The sequence below is a fragment of the Hipposideros armiger genome, unplaced genomic scaffold, assembly GCF_001890085.2.
Source record: "Hipposideros armiger isolate ML-2016 unplaced genomic scaffold, ASM189008v1 scaffold_390, whole genome shotgun sequence".
NCBI lineage: Eukaryota > Metazoa > Chordata > Mammalia > Chiroptera > Hipposideridae > Hipposideros > Hipposideros armiger.
In genome coordinates this window covers 1,375,599-1,393,414 of record NW_017731740.1, presented here as the reverse complement: position 1 = coordinate 1,393,414, position 17,816 = coordinate 1,375,599, and the positions used below count along the sequence as shown (strand labels likewise).

At 41.0% G+C, this 17,816-nt stretch overlaps 1 protein-coding gene across 1 annotated transcript in view; it reads right to left on the bottom strand.

Moving 5' to 3' along the window:
• Positions 1-17,816, bottom strand: part of FRMD4A (FERM domain containing 4A) — a 327,824-nt gene that overhangs the window by 30,493 nt on the left and 279,515 nt on the right. Inside the window, exon 20 of the mRNA XM_019663415.1 lies at positions 1,149-1,282. Within this exon, the coding sequence (XP_019518960.1) occupies positions 1,149-1,282 (134 nt within the window). The remainder of the gene's footprint in view (positions 1-1,148; positions 1,283-17,816) is intronic.

Sequence of the window (17,816 nt, the reverse complement as noted above, 5' to 3'; positions counted from 1 at the left end):
AAGGTTGCTAATATTAACGGCACCACAGAGCCCATCCCCTCCAGCCAGGCCACTTGATTTCCTAAGGCTTGCAATGGGTTTGTGTGAATGGGGGTCTGCTTTGAGCTGGCTCCGGTTTAAATCAATCCAGAGCGTAATTAAGCCAAGTTGAAATGTAATGTGATCTCACTCTACGGCCCCTTGTTCATTCTGTCTGCAGCAAGGCACTAGGATTTGGGGGAGGGGACTACAGTTTGGGAACCTCTTTACATTTCCCACTCTCAACTGTTTACACCACAGCTCTGTGTAATGTTACGTGGACTATAATCTCCGTGTGCAAGCACATGCACACACGCGTGCATGCACAAACGCGTGCACGCACACACGCAGGCACAGTAATGTGTGTTGCATTGAAAATTCAGTTCTTCAAGCATACTAACAGAGAGCTGTGGAATAAACAGAGGAAGGTGGAAATGAACATTTAAATAAATACAATGGTGGCCTGTCGCAGCCTCTGAATCCCAATGAAACTGGAGACCAGTGTGTACCGGGCTTGCATAAAACTTAAAAATATCACCAGGCGAAGGTTTCATTTTTTTCAAAAAAGAGTGTCATTCTAGATGATGAGTTTTAAAGGGGATTATATAGCAAGTGAAATCCTGGTTTCCTTGTTGATCCCCAGTGATGCTTCTCAGTATAATTTCCAAAGATAAATCTTAAACAGCCTTAAGAGAAACGAAAGTCATCACAACAGTAAACTCAGACAGAAAATCTTCAGAAGAGGGTGGCAAGCCATTATATTCCAGGAGGTAAGATCGTAGGAGGAGATGCTTCATGAACTAAGAGGCACCATGCAAACACCGTTATTATTTACAGGGGCTACCATGACAGTTATTATTACTTGTCATTTGGCCTCTAGTGGGGCCCCACTTGGGACTTTGAGAGAACCCGCTTTAACTGGTCTCCTAGTGTCGCACGAATGTCCACTACTGTTTCTGATGGGGGACATGCCAGGGGTTGGGCGTTTCCCATATTTGTGTATCAGGAGAGGTTGTGCTTCCCTCTTACGCTTTCTGTATAATCCCCACCATTGCCGTTTATAAATATGGGAAGACAGATGAGGGCACAGACAACACAGATTTCCCCGGGATGAAATGGTAACTGCTTACAGCTTCTCGGAGGCAGAGTTTCTTGAGCTCCTCCAGCCGCTGGCGTAGCGTTTCCTCCAGAGCTTCCTGCCGGGACTTCAAGGCAGCCAACATGTCTTTCTTGGCAGACTGAGAGCTATCTGATTCCTGAGAACCTGTCAATAAACAGTGGGGTTACTAGGCCAGCTGACGGGGGGGACACACATCTGGACCACTGAGGAACTGAACTCGAGCCCACACGGTGGATCTGGGATTTACCCAGGAATCAAGAGAGTGTGAAATGAAACAGGTGTTGCCGGGTTCCAAGTGCAAGGAGCGAATTCTCAGCACTTAGCGGAACGTATAGCTAGTCAGAAGCACTGGCAGGGGAATCAACACACCTGAAAAGGAAGTTTCTCTTTTTTGATTATCTTAAGATATGTCGCCTACCTGTTTTAATGGCACCAGCAAATTTTAATAGACTTCACACAATGAAAGGGGAAAGTGAAGTTCAAGCCAGCAATTTTAATATGTAGCTCTAATTGTTTTTCCATTTTAAAATGCTAGGGTTTTTTTTACTTAGTACAAAGGCAGTGCATGATTATCATAAACATTTTGAAAATGTAGACATGTACAAAAAATAGTCCACAAGCTAGGCACCCAGAGATAACCACTGTCATGCATTTTCTTTTGACCTTTTTATCGAAGCACGTACATTTAAAAAATGTTAGATTTTTATTGTATTTTTTAACATAATACTGTATCATGAGTAAATGTCCTCCTAATAAAGGTTACACATATTTTTAAAACATGGCAGAAATATCTGCATGATGATTCAAATAGTGGACTGCTAGATATGAAACCTTTGTGGAAGGCAAACTGTGAATCAAACTAAAAGAAAATAAGCTGAAATGCCAACTGGATAGGTTTAGGTTAGACCAAAAGAATAATTTCTGGGCTGCAATGTTTAGATTCTGAATTAGGCTTCCTGCAGTGAAACTATTACACCTTTTCTACCTTGATGGGTTTGACAAGATGCACTGACTCCCTGGAGAAGGAAAAGCTGATTATTACTTTGTTTCTCAGGCCCATGGAGAGCAGAAGTGTTAGAAATGGACGGGTGATACTGGGTGTGCATTCAAAGGGCTCACATGATGCCATTTGCAACAGAAACAAACAACATTGAATACCTAGGGAGAAATCTAATGAAAGATGTGCAAGATCTTTACAATGAAAATTGTAATACTAGCTGAGAAAAACTGAAGACCCAAAACAATAGAGAGATGAGACTTCAGGCCAAGATGGCGGAGCAGGTAAACACTGCGCTCACCTTCTCCCATGAACACATCAAAACTACAACCTTCATTTAGAACGACTTGAAGTCTAGCTGAATAGAAGTCCTAATATTAAGGACATACAGAAGAAGCCATCTTGAGATGGGTAGGAGGGGAGGAGTTGCAGAATGGGCTGGTCCCACACCTTCATGTAGAGGTTAAGAACTGGAAGGGATAGCTTGGCCATGGAGGTACCCCTGAGGAATGAGGAGTCCCAGCCCCACATCAGGCTTCCCAGCCTGGGGCACCAGTACTGGGGAGAGGAGTGCCCACAACATCTGGCTGTGGAAAATAGTGGCGATTCCATCCGGGTGAGATGGAGGGCTGTTGGGAACTCAGGCATCTTCTTAAATGGCCCGCACACAGACTCACTCGCTCACAAACACTTGTTCCTAAGTTCCACCAAATCAAAAAGCACAAGAAACACACAGGGAGGACCTGAATTGATTGGCTTCAGAGCTAGGGCTGGAGGGGCATTAGTGGGTGGGGGATCTCCCCTGGGATGGAAGCCCTAGCAGGTGCCAAATTTGACCTTTCCACTAACCTGGCTAACACCATTTGCCCCACCCTGGTGATTCCGAGACCCCACACTACACAACTCGCACGCCAGGCTCAAGCTGCTTGTAGTGGCTTTTCCACAGGAGCCTCCTGCCTTGGTTCTTGCTGCAGACTTTCCTAAAAATCTCTCAAAGGTTCACAAACCCCAAACAAGCATCGGCTGGCCTTGCTCTTCAGCCCCAAGCCTAATAGGAAAGGTGACAGGTCTCAACTTGTATTGTAACTTCCATCAGGTGGCCCTAAGCCTGGCATAGGCTGCGGCCAGTGTTGGCTTGCAATATAGCTTCAACTAACTGGCCACAAACTCAGCTGAAGAGGTGACTGGCCTCGGCTCATATAATGGTGCCACAAAAGGGTCCCAAGCTCAGTACTAGTGGCAGCCTGCCTCTAGTTCTCAGCATAGACTCTCCCAAGCACCTCCAAGCCCAGCACAAGCGGCAACCAAAGAACACACTGTAGCTCCCAGAGGTGACCCTAAGCTGGGCCAAATGGCAGCTAACTTTGGCCTGCACTGCAGCCCCTCCCAAAAGGCTGCACAACCAACACACCTGGTGGCCAGCTTCAGAACACACCAGAGCACCACCCAACCAGCTCCACAAATGACACACCTGAAGGGTAGACTTGGATGGCACCAGAGCCCTGCTAAAGCTACTCCTGCTCTGTGGGGACAGTTCTTGCACAAAAGCTTGTGTGCTGCAGTCATGACCAGCCCTCACAGCCAGTCAGCCTGAGGGTCAATCTCACCCACTGATGTGCCAACAGTAATCAAAGTGCAACTAGAACACACGTAACACTATTGGAGCATCCAGTTCAGGTGAACAGAGAGATTGTGCCCTGGGCCTCATAGGACACCTATTACATAAGGCCACTCTGCCAAGACTAGGAGACATAGTAGATCTACCTAATACATAGAAACAAACATAGGGAGTCGGCCAATATAAAGAGACAAAGAAACATACCCCAAATGAAAAAATAGGACTAAACTTCAGAAAAAGAACTAAATGAAATGGAGGCAAGCAATCTTCCAGATACAGTTCAAAACACTGGTTATAAAGATGCTCAATTAACACAGGGGAAGAATTGATAAACTCATTGAGAACCTGAACAAAGAGATAGAAACCATAAAAAAGAACCAGTCATAAATAAGGAACACAGTAATGGAAATGAAAAACACATTAGTGGTAATCAAAAGCAGCTTAGATGAAGGAGGATCAAATTAGCAATCTGGAAGACAAGGTAGCAGAAAACCCCACACCGAACAGCAAGAAGAAAAAAGAATTAAACAAAACGAGAATAGTTCACAGGATCTCTGGGACAACATTAAATGTACCAATATTTGCATCACTGAGGTACCAAAAGAAGAGAGACAGCAAGGGATCAAAAACCTACTTGAAGAAATCATGACTGAAAACTTCCCTAATCTGGCAAAGGAAATAGACATACAAGTCCAGGAAGCACAGAGAGTCCCAAACAAGAAGAATCCAAAGAGGCTCACACCAAGACACATCATAATTAAAGTGCCAAAGGTTAAAGACAAAGAGAGAATCTTAAAAGTAGCAAGAGAAAAGCAGTTAGTTACCTACAAGGGAGCTCCCATAAGACTGTCAGCTGATTTCTCAACAGAAACTTTGCAGGCAAGAAGGGAGTGGCAGGATATATTCCAAGTGGTGAAAAGTAAGGACCTACAACCAAGATTACTCTACCCAGCAAGGCTATCATTTAGACTTGAAGGAGAAATAAATACTTTCCCATGCAAGAAAAAGCCAAAGGAATTCATCGCCATCAAATGTTAAAGGGATTTCTTTAAGTAAAAAAGAAAAGATAAAAAATATGAATAAGAAAATATAGGAAAGGAAAAAATTCTCACTGACAAAGGCAAACACTTAGTAAAAGCAGTGGATCAACCAACTATAAAGTACAAAGGTTAAAAGCATAAGTAGGAAGACCAGGTATAATTACATTAACAAATAAAGGGATACACACAAACACATGCACCAAAGAAGTAAAAAATAAGGACAAAACCATAAACAAAGGGGAGAGTAAAAATTGTAGTGATTTTAGAATGTGTGAAACTTAAGTGACCATCACCTTAAAAAAGACTGCTATAAACATAGCTTGATATGTATGAAGCACATGGTAACCACAAACCGAACATCTACAAGAGATACACAAAATACAAAGAGAAAGGAATCGAAAAACAACACTATAGAAAGTTAACAACATACAAGAGAAGAGAGCAAGAGCATAAGAAAGGAACAGAGAATACAAAAACAATCAGAAAACAATCAAATGGGAATAACTACATACCTATGAATAATTACTTTAAATGTTAATGAGCTAAATGCTCCAACCAAAAGACAGGGTGGCTGAATGGATTTAAAAAACTAAGACTTGTACATATGCTGCCTACAAGAGACCCACTTCAGATCGAAAGACATACACAGACTGAAAGTAAAAAGATAAAAAAAGGTATTTCATGCAAATGGCAATGAAAAAAAAACCAGGAGGTAGAAAGACTTTAAAAACAAGGGCTATAACAAGAGACAAAGAAGGGCATTTCATAATGATAAAGGCATCAATCCAACAAGAGGATATAACTCTCGTTAACATTTACACACACAATATAGGAGCACCTAAATCCATAAAGTAATTCCTAACATACATAAAGGGACAGATCAACAGTAATACAGTCATAGTAGGGGACTTTAACACCACATTGTCACCAATGGACAGATCATCCAGACAGAAAAATCAACAAGTAAGCAGTAGCCTTAAATGACACATTAGACCAGATGGACTTAATTGATAATTTTAGAGCTTCTCACCCAAAAGAAGAATAATATACATTCTTTTCAAGCGCACATGGAACATTTTCCAGGATAACCACATGTTAGACCACAAAACAAGGCTCAATAAATTTAAGAAGATTGAAATCATATGAAGCATCTTCTCCAATCACAATGGTATGAGACTAGAAATCAGTTACAAGAAGAAAACTGAAACACACACACACACACACACACAAAGGCTAAATAACATGCTAGGAAACAATGAACGGTTTAACAATGAGATCAAGGAAGAAATGAAAAGATACCTTGAGACAAATGAAAACACAATGATCCCAAATCCCATGGGACATAGTCAAAGTAGTTCTAAGAAGAAAATTTTTAGCAATACAGGCTGACCTCAAAAAAATAAGAAAAATCTAAAATAAACAATCTAACGTTCCACCTACAGGAACTAGAAAAAGGACAAAGGACAAAGTGAGTAGAAGGAAGGAAATAATAAAGATCAGAGTGGTAATAAACAAAATAGAGTCTAAAAACACAATAGAAAAGATTGATGAAACCAAGAGGCTGGTTCTTTGAAAAGATAAAGTAAAACTGACAAAACTTTAGCCAGCATCATCAGAAAGAAAGAGAGGGCCCAAATAAATAAAATCAGAAGTGAAAGATAGTGACTACATTGGACAACATGGAAGAAATGGATACATTTCTAGAATCATACAATCTTCCAAGGCTGAATCGGGATGAAAGAGAAAATTTGATCAATAACTACTAATAAAATCAAATCAGTAGCCAAAAATCTCCCAACACAGAAAAGTCCTGGACCAGATGGCTTCACAGGTGCATTTTCCCAGACATTCAAAGAATTAACATCTATCCTTCTCAAACTATTCAAAAAAATTTAAGAGGATGGAAGGCTCCCAAACTAATTTTATGAAACCAGCATACCCTGATACCAAAACCAGACAGAGACACTACAAAAAAAAAAAAATACAGGCCAATAACCCTGATGAACACAGATGCAAAAACTCTCAACAAAATAATAGCAAACTGAATTCAGCAATACATTAAAAAGATCATACACCATGATCAAGGGGGATTTATTCCTGGGATGCAGGCCTGGTTCAAATATGCAAATCAATTAATGTGATATATCACATGAACAAAATGAAAGATAAAAATCATATGATCATATCAATAGATGAAGAAAAAATATTTGACACAATACAACATTCACTTATGATTAAAAATAACTAAGCAAAGTGGGGATAGAGGGAATATACCTCAACATAATAAAGGCCATATATGACAAACCAAGAGCTAACATCATACTCAATGGTGAAAAGCTGAAAGCCTTCTCTTTAAGATCAGGAACAAGATAAGGATGTCCACTTTCACCACTTCTATTCAATATAGTATTGGAAGTCCTAGCCACAGCAATCAGACAAGAAATAAAAGGCATCCATGATGGAAAGGAAGAAGTAAAACTATCATTTGCAGATGACATGATCCTATACGACAGAACCCTAAAGAATTCACACAAAAAAACTATTAGAACTAATAAATGAATTCAGCAAAGTAGCAGGATACAAAATTAATATTCAGAAATCCGTTGCATTTTTATACATCAATAATGATCTATCAGAAAGAGAAATTAGGAAAACAATACCATTTACAACTGCATCAAAAAGAATAAAATACCTAGGAATAATTTTAACAAAGGAGGTAAAAGACTTGAACTCAGAAAACCATTAGACACTGAAGAAGATACACATAAATGGAAACATATACTGTGTTCATGGATAGGACAAAGTAACATCATTAAAATGTCCATACTATCCAAAGCAATCTACAGATTCAAAGCAATCCCCATCAAAATAGCAATAGCATTTTTCACAGAACTAGAACAAATAATAAAAAAACTTATATGGAAGCACAAAGGGACTTGAATAGCCAAAGAAATCTTCAGAAAGAAAAACAAAATGAAACTAGACTGCTATCTGTCACCATATACCAAAATTAATTCAAAATGGATCTGACTTAAACACAAGACCTGAAACAATAAATTGCATAGAAGAAAGCACAGGCACTAAACTTATAGACCTTGGGTTCAAAGAGGATTTTATGAATTTGACCTCAAACACAAGGGAAGTAAGCGCTAAAATAAATGAATGGATGGGACTATATCAAACTAAAAAGCTTCTGCACAGCAGAAGAAACCATCAACAAAACAAAGACAACCAACTGAATGGGAGAAGATATTTGAAAAAAAACACCTCTGATAAGGGGCTAATATCCAAAACATATAAAGAACTCATACAACTCAACAACAAAAAACCCAACAATCCAATGAAAAAATGGGCAGAGGACCTGAACAGACACTTCTCCCAAGAAGACATACAAACGGCCAACAGATCTATGAAAAAATGCTCAACTTCACTGGCTATTAGGGAAATGCAAATCAAAACCACAATGGGGTATCACCTCACACCTGTTAGAATGGCTGTCATCAACAAGACGTAATAATAAGTGTTGGAGAGACTGTAGAGAAAAAGGAACCTTTATACACTGCTGGTGGGAATGTAAATTCGTACAGCCACTATGGAAAACAGTACGGAGGCTCCTCAAAAACTTAAGACTAGAATTATCATATGACCCAGCAATCCTCTCCTGGGTATCCACCACAAAAAAAAATCTGGAAACATTTATCCATAAAGATATATACACTCCGATGTTCACTGCAGCATTGTTTATGATGGCCAAGACATGGAAACAACCAAAGTGTCTTTTGATAGATGATTGTATAAAGAAGATGTGGTATATATACACAATGGAATACTAATTTGCCATAAGAAAAGATAAAATACTGCCATTTGTGACAGCATGGATGGATCTTGAGATTATTATGCTAAGCGAAAGAGGTCAGACAGAATAAGTTGAGAACCATATGGCTTCACTCATATGTGGGATATAAAACTGAAAGCAACAAAGGAACAAGACAAGCAAATAAAGAAACAAATAGATAAAATAAATAGATAAAAACAAAACATAGACACAGACAACAGTTTTGTGGTTTCCAGAGGGTGAGGGGGGAGGTAGAAAAGGGTAAATAGGGTCAAATACATGGTGATGGAAGGAGAACTGACTCTGGGTGGTGAGCACACAATGTGATATATAGGTGATGTATTATAGAAATGCACGTTTGAAACCTATGTAATTTTATTAACCATTGTCACCCCAATAACTTTAATTTAAAAATATAAAAGACAACCCCCCCCCAAAAGTTGTAGGTATCATGCTACCTGATTATTAAACTATACTAGAAGGCTATAGTAATCAAAACAGCATGGTACTGGCATACAAACACACAGATCAATGGAACAGAATGGAGAGCTCAGAAATAAACCCACACCTATATGGTCAATTAACCTATGACAAAGGAGGCAAGAATATACAATGAGGTAAAGACAGTCTCCTCAATAAATGGTGTTGGGAGACTGGACAGATACACGCAAAAGAATGAAACTGGATCACTTGTTTTATACCATGTACAAGAATAAAAAATGGATTTAAAGACTTCAGTGTAAGACTCCAAACCATAAAACAATAAGAAAACAAAGGCAGTAAACTATTTGACATTACTGTTAGCAATATTTTTTTGGATATGTTTCCTTAGGCAAGGGAAACAAAAGAATAAACAAATGGGACTACATCAAACTAAAGAGTTTTTGCACAGTGGAGGAAACCATCAACAAAACGAAGAGAGAACCTACTGCATTGGAGAAGATACTTTCCAATGATACTTCTGGTAAAGGGTTAATATCCAAAATATATAAGGAACTCATACAACTTAACACACAAACTAAAATAAACAATTTGATTTAAAAATGTGCAGAGGTCCTTAATAGACATATGGAAAGATGACAACTTCACTAGTCATCAGAGTAATGCAAATTAAAACCACAATAAGGTATCACCTCACACCCGTCAGAATGGCTATCCTCAATAAATCAACAAACAAGTGCTGGAGATGTAAGAAAAGGGAACCTTTGTACATTGTTGGTGAGACTGCAAATTGGTGCAGCCACTGTGGAAAACAGTATGGATGTTCCTCAAAAAATTATAAATAGAACTACCTTATGACCCAGCAATTCTATTTCTGGGTATTTATCCGAAGAAATCCAAAACACTAACACAAAAAGATATATGCACCCCTATGTTCATTGCAGCGTCATTTATAGTAGCGAAGATACGGAATCAAACTAAGTGCCCATCAACAGATGAATAAAGAAAAATGTGGTGTGTACATACAATGGAATATTACTCAGCCATTTAAAAACAAGGAAATGCTGCCATTTGCAACAACATGGACAGTGCTTGAGGGCACTGTGCTAAGTGAAGCAAGTCAGTCAGAGGAAAGACAAATACCATCTGATCGCCTTTATATGTGGAGTGTAAGAAAAAAAATCCTGAAATCATAGAAACAAAGAACAGATTGGTTGTAGCCAGAGACAGGATGGAGAATAGGCACATGGGTGAAGGGGGTCAAAAGGTACAAACTTTCAGTTATAAGACAAATAAGTCCTAGGGATGTAATGCACAGCATGATTATAGCTAACTATACCGTATTGTATATTTGAAAGTTGCTAAGAGAGTAAATCTTAAAAGTTCTTATCACAATAGAAACAATTTGTACCTATGTGTGGTTTGAATGTTAAGTAAACTTATTGTAGTGATTATTTTGGAACATATACACATATCAAATTGAATACAATGTTAAATGTGATTTATATCTCAATAAAAAACGACAGAAGGTGTAGGAAGCCCATTTTTTCTAAATAAAATAGAACCTAGCTTTCAATCTTGAATAATATTGCATGTCAACTGTAATTGAAAAACAAAAAAATAAAAAAAACAACGACAAACAACAGAGAGATGAACCGTGGTCATGGATTAGAACCTTAACATTATCAAGGTCTCAGTTCTCCAGGAATTAAACAATAGAATCATTCCAACCCCAATAAAAATTCCAGTGGAATTTTTTGGAGAAGAGGGGAGGAATGCTATTTCCATAGGAAACATTGCTGGACAATTCAGTGAATGGTTGACAGATATGAGACTAACCCAAGCGAATTCCCAGAGTCACTTGGTCTGTTTCTTGTAATGGTAAAGCAGGCATCTCAGAATAAGGTTAGAAAGGACTGCCTTTGTATCAAAAGCTCTGCCATACTCAAATTGTCCCCTTAAACATACTACTCTACTGTCTTATTTTGTCTCTGAGAAGGAAATCCCATATTCCCTCAGTTACCATGCACCTAGGTTCTTATAACCCTAATAATTAAGACTTCTCAATGTCTCAGTACATTTTAACCCCAGTTTGGGCTTTTTCCTTTTCCTCCCCCGCCCCATTCTAGCTCAAAATACAGAAAATCAGTCATTGCAGGAATGTGCCATCTTTATGCCTCCCCAATAGCTCATTAATATTAACTTGAGTAAACAAATAAGTGCTGTCAGTCGTACACTTGGATGCTACAATTAAGTTGTACCTCATCTTGCTAAAGAAACCTGGTACCTCTAAGTCATTTCTTTATAGAACTGCCTTCCAAGCCTTTTAATCATTTTTGTACCTCTTTCCTGGATTTTGTCATGTTTCAATCACAGGTTTCTGTATTCAGTAGCAACAAAAATGTGTACAAAAAGTGTGACTCTTACGAATCTCCATTAACTCATGGTTCTCAGGCACTAAATCCATAGGGTGTCATGTTCAGCGACACATGACTGGACAGGGTCCCCTTTCTGGATGGTTCAAGTGTTTTACTTCCTTAAGTCAATTCACCCATGCTTATCAGCACGATCTGCAAGTTTAAATCCATCTACTACAACCTAGCTAAATCATTTTGGATCTTAATCTGGTTTTCTTGGTCATAGTCACCAATCACATTTGAAGACATAGGGAAATTTAATGAGGTACTCTCTGTTCCATCATCTAAAGAATTAATAAGAATGCAAAATAATACTGGAAGGAAGTCAAGACTTTAGACTGAAAAAACAGGCCTGGGGAAACTTGGGTCCAAGAAAGATGAAAGGGTTTCTAGTTCACATGAAAATGTCATTGTTTTCCCTTCTACCCCGCCTAAACTCTCAATAGGAAATGATATTATATTAAGTCAAATCTAAGAATTAACTACGAGCAAGAATGGCAAAAATCATACAATGTTAAACTCTAGAAGGTAAAGCACAAGTTTTTCGATCATCTTGTCTCTAGTTACGAGATTAGTTAAGTTTTGGTCTTGAGTTACAGGGCTCATTAGTGCTACCTCCATTATTACTGTTTATAATAATTAGCCTAAATACCCAACCCACGTAAGACAGGCTGGATGGCTCAAGAGGCCCTGTCTGTGTCTGGCATCATTAAGGCTGGCTCTTTCACACCTTTATTCTGGAAATTGTTTCATGAGAAAAAGAAAATGTTTCTGCAAACTGAGCCAGCCTGGCCTGGACACATGGGTTTCCATTTTAGTGGTAACTGGATGGCTGAGTAGTGGGTAGAACAGCTCTGGGTTTGATGAACTCTAAACCACACTAGATGTGTGACCTTGGGCAAGTGACTTGCCCTCCTCAATTTGTTGAAAAGACTAAGTAAGATAATACACACATGACAGACACCACTGTGCCTGGAATAGGTAATCCCTCAACCTTGGGTAAAAATTTAGCATGAGTGAGCACATATATACGTGTACACACACACATCCCATCAAATCCCCAGTAGAATTAGAGAAATCATTGAAACCCCCTCCTCGCCATTGCTCAGGAAGGTATTAGTCAAAGAAAAGAACCTCACTGTGCATTTCAACATACCACTGAGCTCCAAAGTTCACCGTTAAAAGGAGCAATATGGGTCTAGGCAGTATTTTCAAACTATGTTTCTAGAGCCCCTGGGTTTGCAGACATGCCTTTGGGGTTGCTGTAGATGAGGGTGGGAATGGGATCAAGAGAATCGTGGGGGTTCTGGGGCCCCCACTCTGCACACCTCAAGCTAGGGCAGCTCCAATCTGACCTGTCTCATGCATTTAGGTTCTTGTCAGATTGCACTGCAGAAAGGGTTCCCAGTGCCTTTGTTTCTTTAAAGAGAATCCCCTGTTCAAGGGCAAGGGCTCAGTTCTCCAGGTTGCTCTATTTCAGAGCCTGTGGAGTCTGAGCCTGTGGGGCTGTTACCTGCAACCAGGCAAATATAACAACGACGAGGAGACAGGTGGGTGTCCCAGTGACAAGGATGCCACAGTGATAAGGATGCCCTACTGACAAGAATGCCCCAAGGACAATTCCACAGCTAGAAGCTCAGGGGCTCAGGAGAAGGAACCCCAAGTGCTCAGTGACATTCAGAAAGTTCCTGCCACCTCCACAAATGCCCTCTAGGCATCCCTGAATGGCATGGCTGACTCCTAAAAGGGGGCCAGCAAGTCAGGCAGAAATCAGGAGGCAGAGAGTCACTGCTAATCCCCTCAAGTGACAGAGTTACTGCAGGAAGAAACCCAATCAGAAAAGTGCCTCAGGGGCTCAGGTTAATGACAGTCTTACCTTGTTTCCCGAAAATAAGACCTAACTGGAAAATAAGCCCTAGCATGATTTTCAGGATGCTTGTAATCTAAGCCCTACCCCAAACATAAGACCCAGTTAAGATCGTCAGCCAGGCGTGACTGTTTGAATAAATGTAGACTTTTGTACATGAATAAATGAATAAATATAGAGTGTTGGAGCAAAAATTAATGTAAGACCCGGTCTTATTTTTGGGGAAACATGGTACAAACTAAAGGTTCATGAGCATATAAAAAATGATTCCAGGCAGAAATAATTTCAACTCAGCTCCTAGACATGACAAACAGAAGCTGTTACTATGGTCTGTCCTTTCCAGTTAATTGAACACATATGCCTCTGCAAGACCACTCTAAGGTTATAAGCTTAGCCCTTCAGAAATAAAAAGATGTAAAGCTGCTATCTTCAAGAGGGACATTGAAGGACAGGAAAGAAATCTGGATTTCCATCACCTACCTGCTATTAAATGGTGTAACACCTTGACTTACTAACCTCTCAGAGTCATCTAGAAATGACCAGTTACCCAGTCTCCAGAATTCCTCCAAACTTGACGAATCCTTAGGTGGCTCCCTCTTGCCTCTAGCAGTCATCTTTGCAGCTCCTCCAAAAGGAACCACACACACAGGGCCATCTTCCCTGTTTTCTTTGCCCTCCCGCTTCTAGCAAAGACAAGTAACCTGCCAACCCTGGTCCCTCTCCCAGTCACTGAGACAGTCAGCCTCAAACTGTAAGGGAACATCTAACGATCAATGAGTGCCTAAACAACTTCCTTTGTCATCTTACCAACAGGCCAAAGCAAATACCTGTGAGCTTGAATGCTAGATAAGAGTTTCATCTGGGCTGTCTTGGGGATGAATGAAGTAGGAAGGTGCATGGGACCTCTATAATGGGGTCGGAGGAGTGAGATTTCAAAATTTGTAGATCGACCCAACAGTAGCCAAGGTACGCATCATGAATGGCGCAGGAAGCAAAACAAAAACAGAGCTGACTTGAATGTTTCTGAAAGATGTAAGTAACATACATACTCTGTTGTTGTTACTCAACGTTGAGAACGGTACTCAAGCTTATAGGAAACCATGCTCTAAATATGCTTTGGCAAACATCCGTTGGCCTGGTGGCCTCCTGAGGCAGAAGTCTACAATCTAGTAGTTTAGAGTTAACAGGTCTGGGCTTGTGTCCCAGCTCCGCGATTTACTACCTGCAAGGACTTGGCCACGTTGCATGACCTACATCTCAGTTTCCTTGCCCTAGAAGAAGGCAATGAAAACAGGACTTCTTCAGAAGTTGGGAGAATTAGAGGAGATAATGCTTGAAAGACGCTTAGAACAGAGCTCAGAACATAGCGCTACCTGAATATTCTTAGTTATTTGTATTTGTATGTGGCTCTATATAATCAGGAAACCGGGGAGGAGAAGGGAAAGGAAGTGGGTTTTTACAGAACTCCTGACAGGAGCTTCCTACATGTTCTGCTTCACTTAATCTTCACAAAAACAGTGTCCCCATTTTCACAGAAGAAGCCACTGGGACGTAGAACTGGGATTCCAACTCAGCTCTGTGTGGGCTGCTGGGTCCTAGGGCTGGAAACACCACGAGGGGAGGAACTTTCTGTCTCGGTCACTGCAGGGTCACCACAGTAAAAATGGTGCAGTACTCCATCATCCCTGCCTTTCCAGCCAGACTCGCTCCACAGTACTGCGTGGATTAACGTGTAGGCAGAAGGGAGGAGGGCGAAGAGCCGGGGTTCTTCTGACGTGCCAGTGACAAGTCTCTGGAGCACCTTCGTGTGCAGGTGAGGGAGGTGGGGGGGGAAGACAGGTGACCGGACGGGGGCCCAGCCCTCAGAGAGCCTGGGCCCGGACATGAAAAGCTGCCTGCCAGGAGGAGGCAGGAGATAAGCCACGTGAAGGGGAGAGGCAGCAGCTGCCTCATAAAAAGGGGACCCACAGCCTGGGGCCAGTTAGATAATTAACCAGGACAGCTGAAGGTCACCCCCAGTCTGATCTGCACAGGTGAGCTGCTCCCTGTGTTTCGCTGCCAGGAGAACACAGCATCAGATTAGTTCTCCAGTAAACCTTCCATCCCAGTCATTGCTCGGTAACTACCGATTTGAATGACACTAGATTGAAAATTGAATCTTTTGTTTTTGGCTATTTTATTATCACGCTTCTCTCAGAATCCAAAGGATTTTATAGAAGCCGGCCACCAATCGTCGGGTCGGAGGGGAGAAGAAAAAGATCTGACCTCATAGAAGACAATTCCTCCGAAACACGGCCAGGAGAGTTTGGGAAATGTGTTCAAGGTCAGAAAGTCATTTTCAGTGTGGATCTGGGAATTTTTTGAGAGAACTCCCCAACGCTATGAACGGTATTGGTGGAAATACGTGGAAAATGTGTGCCACCACCTCTGGAGAAACTGCCCCTTCCCTTATCTCATTCTCTACCCAGCTGGGGAACTCCAGACTCCCCCCAGTGGGTGGAAGGCTCCCTGGGCAGGATGTGGGGGGACATCCCCAGCACACACAGCAGCTCCCTTCCCGCCTGCAAACACATGGAAGGATATCCTTATACAGCTGTGATGGAGAATTTGCTCCAATCTTTCAAAAGACCCTGGACAGCTCGGCACCGGATATGAGAGCGCATCCTACGAGAAAAGCATGTCCTCAGGAACTGTGTGGCTCAGCTGTTTTCACACAGATGGAATGCTGATGACGAGCCAATGGTCTCCGAAGACAGAAGGGGTGCTTTCCTCTCTGAGAGGAGGGGAAATTCGAAACAAACAGCACCCCAGAGAAGAAAGAAATCTGTTGTCCTAAAAGTAAGTGAAGGAAGTGACAATCTGTCTGTTAAGGCCTTCAAGAAAGAAAAAAAACAAAACAAAAAAACAACCAAAAAAAGACAGCATATTCCCGGCAGTTCTGTAAAAACTGTCAGGAAAAGTTCTGACAGACACCCCAGGAGTAAATACGAGGGAAGGGTTTGAACTCTTCTTTATGATGAAGACATATTTATTTGCCTTACAGGTCCTCAATTATGAATTCCTTACTTAAAAGAGAGACGTCCTAAGAGACCATGGGAAATAGGGCCACAGTGCAGATTGCAGGATGAACATGTGGTCCCTGCAGACAGTCTCAGAGAATTCAATGTGATTTTTAACATGAAAAATGGGTGCTCACAAAACTTTTCACCAGGGTCAGAAATTGTAAAAATAAAACAGTTCACTTAAAAGAGTAGAAATGGAAGCTCTGTGAGAAGCAGGCATCTTTTAGTGATAGCCTGGAGTGTCTGGCCAGATGCCATGGCTCCATGGCACTTTCACCACATGATGGAGAATATAATGAGAGAGAGGGATGGAGGGAGGGAGGAAATTGAATAATTGATTATAAAAATTAGCATCAGCATCTTGTAAAACACCTACTTGAAGCTACGGTTCGTGAGTAACTCATATGGTTTTCATTTCTTATACTGTGAAATGAGGGGGCTTATCTTTCTGGCTCCAAGATTCTGTTATTCTATTGCAATATTGAGAGGGCTGGCCTGAACGGGAACAAAGCAATGCCTATGAGAGCTGATAGTGCTATTTCTTTTTCAGGGTCTAAAATTTCATCACTGGAAAGTCATTCATTTAGATTACACATTGCCATTCTGTCTTGGCTCTCTTTAGTAGGTAAATATTCCTTTACTAGGAAGCACCTAAGGGCATAAATGTATCAGTATAAATGACTCAATTGGGTTTTATTTCCCCAATATGAGAGTGAAAAGAGACAAACGTTCTATTGTCTCCATTTTGACTCAGACCCGTCCTGCTCAAACAAGTGCAGAACATCCATCCCACAGAAAGAGACTCGGCAGCTCTCACTGGTTCCACAGTCCAATGCAAACTCACCCCGGGCAGAAGCCAAGCCCTGGGCAGTGCCTGCAGGGCTGGACCCATCGGCAGAGGCCCGAGGTGAGGACCAAAATTAAAGCCCCTGGAATCCTGCTTGTCATTAGACCTAAGAGGTGAGGCAGCTGATAACAGAGAACTTTAAAAGGCTAGACAGAGATAATAGGAAGGCGATAAAGGGAGAATAAAAAAGAAAGGATGAAAACAAAGGAAAAAAAAAAAAAAGCACGGTGATTTATACCAGTGTAAGGCAGTGGTGTTTTGAGTTGAATGGAGCCAGGACCATAAAGCTGGCAGATGCCTATCAGATCCCTTGTCTGTATGGGGTGATCAGATAGCTGGCATCCTCATTGTTACATTGGTTATTAATAAACTTCCTAACAATGGGAGGAAGTGCTAGTATTCAGAGAATGAGAATGTGTGAGGCGTTGAGTAATGCATGTGGACTGATCCCAGGCAAAGTGCGGCTCCATGCTTAGTGCAACACATCTTCTCCAGAGTGGAAGGTACCAGAGCTGGGACATAATAGCAGACTGCGGGCTGTGTGTGTGTGTGTG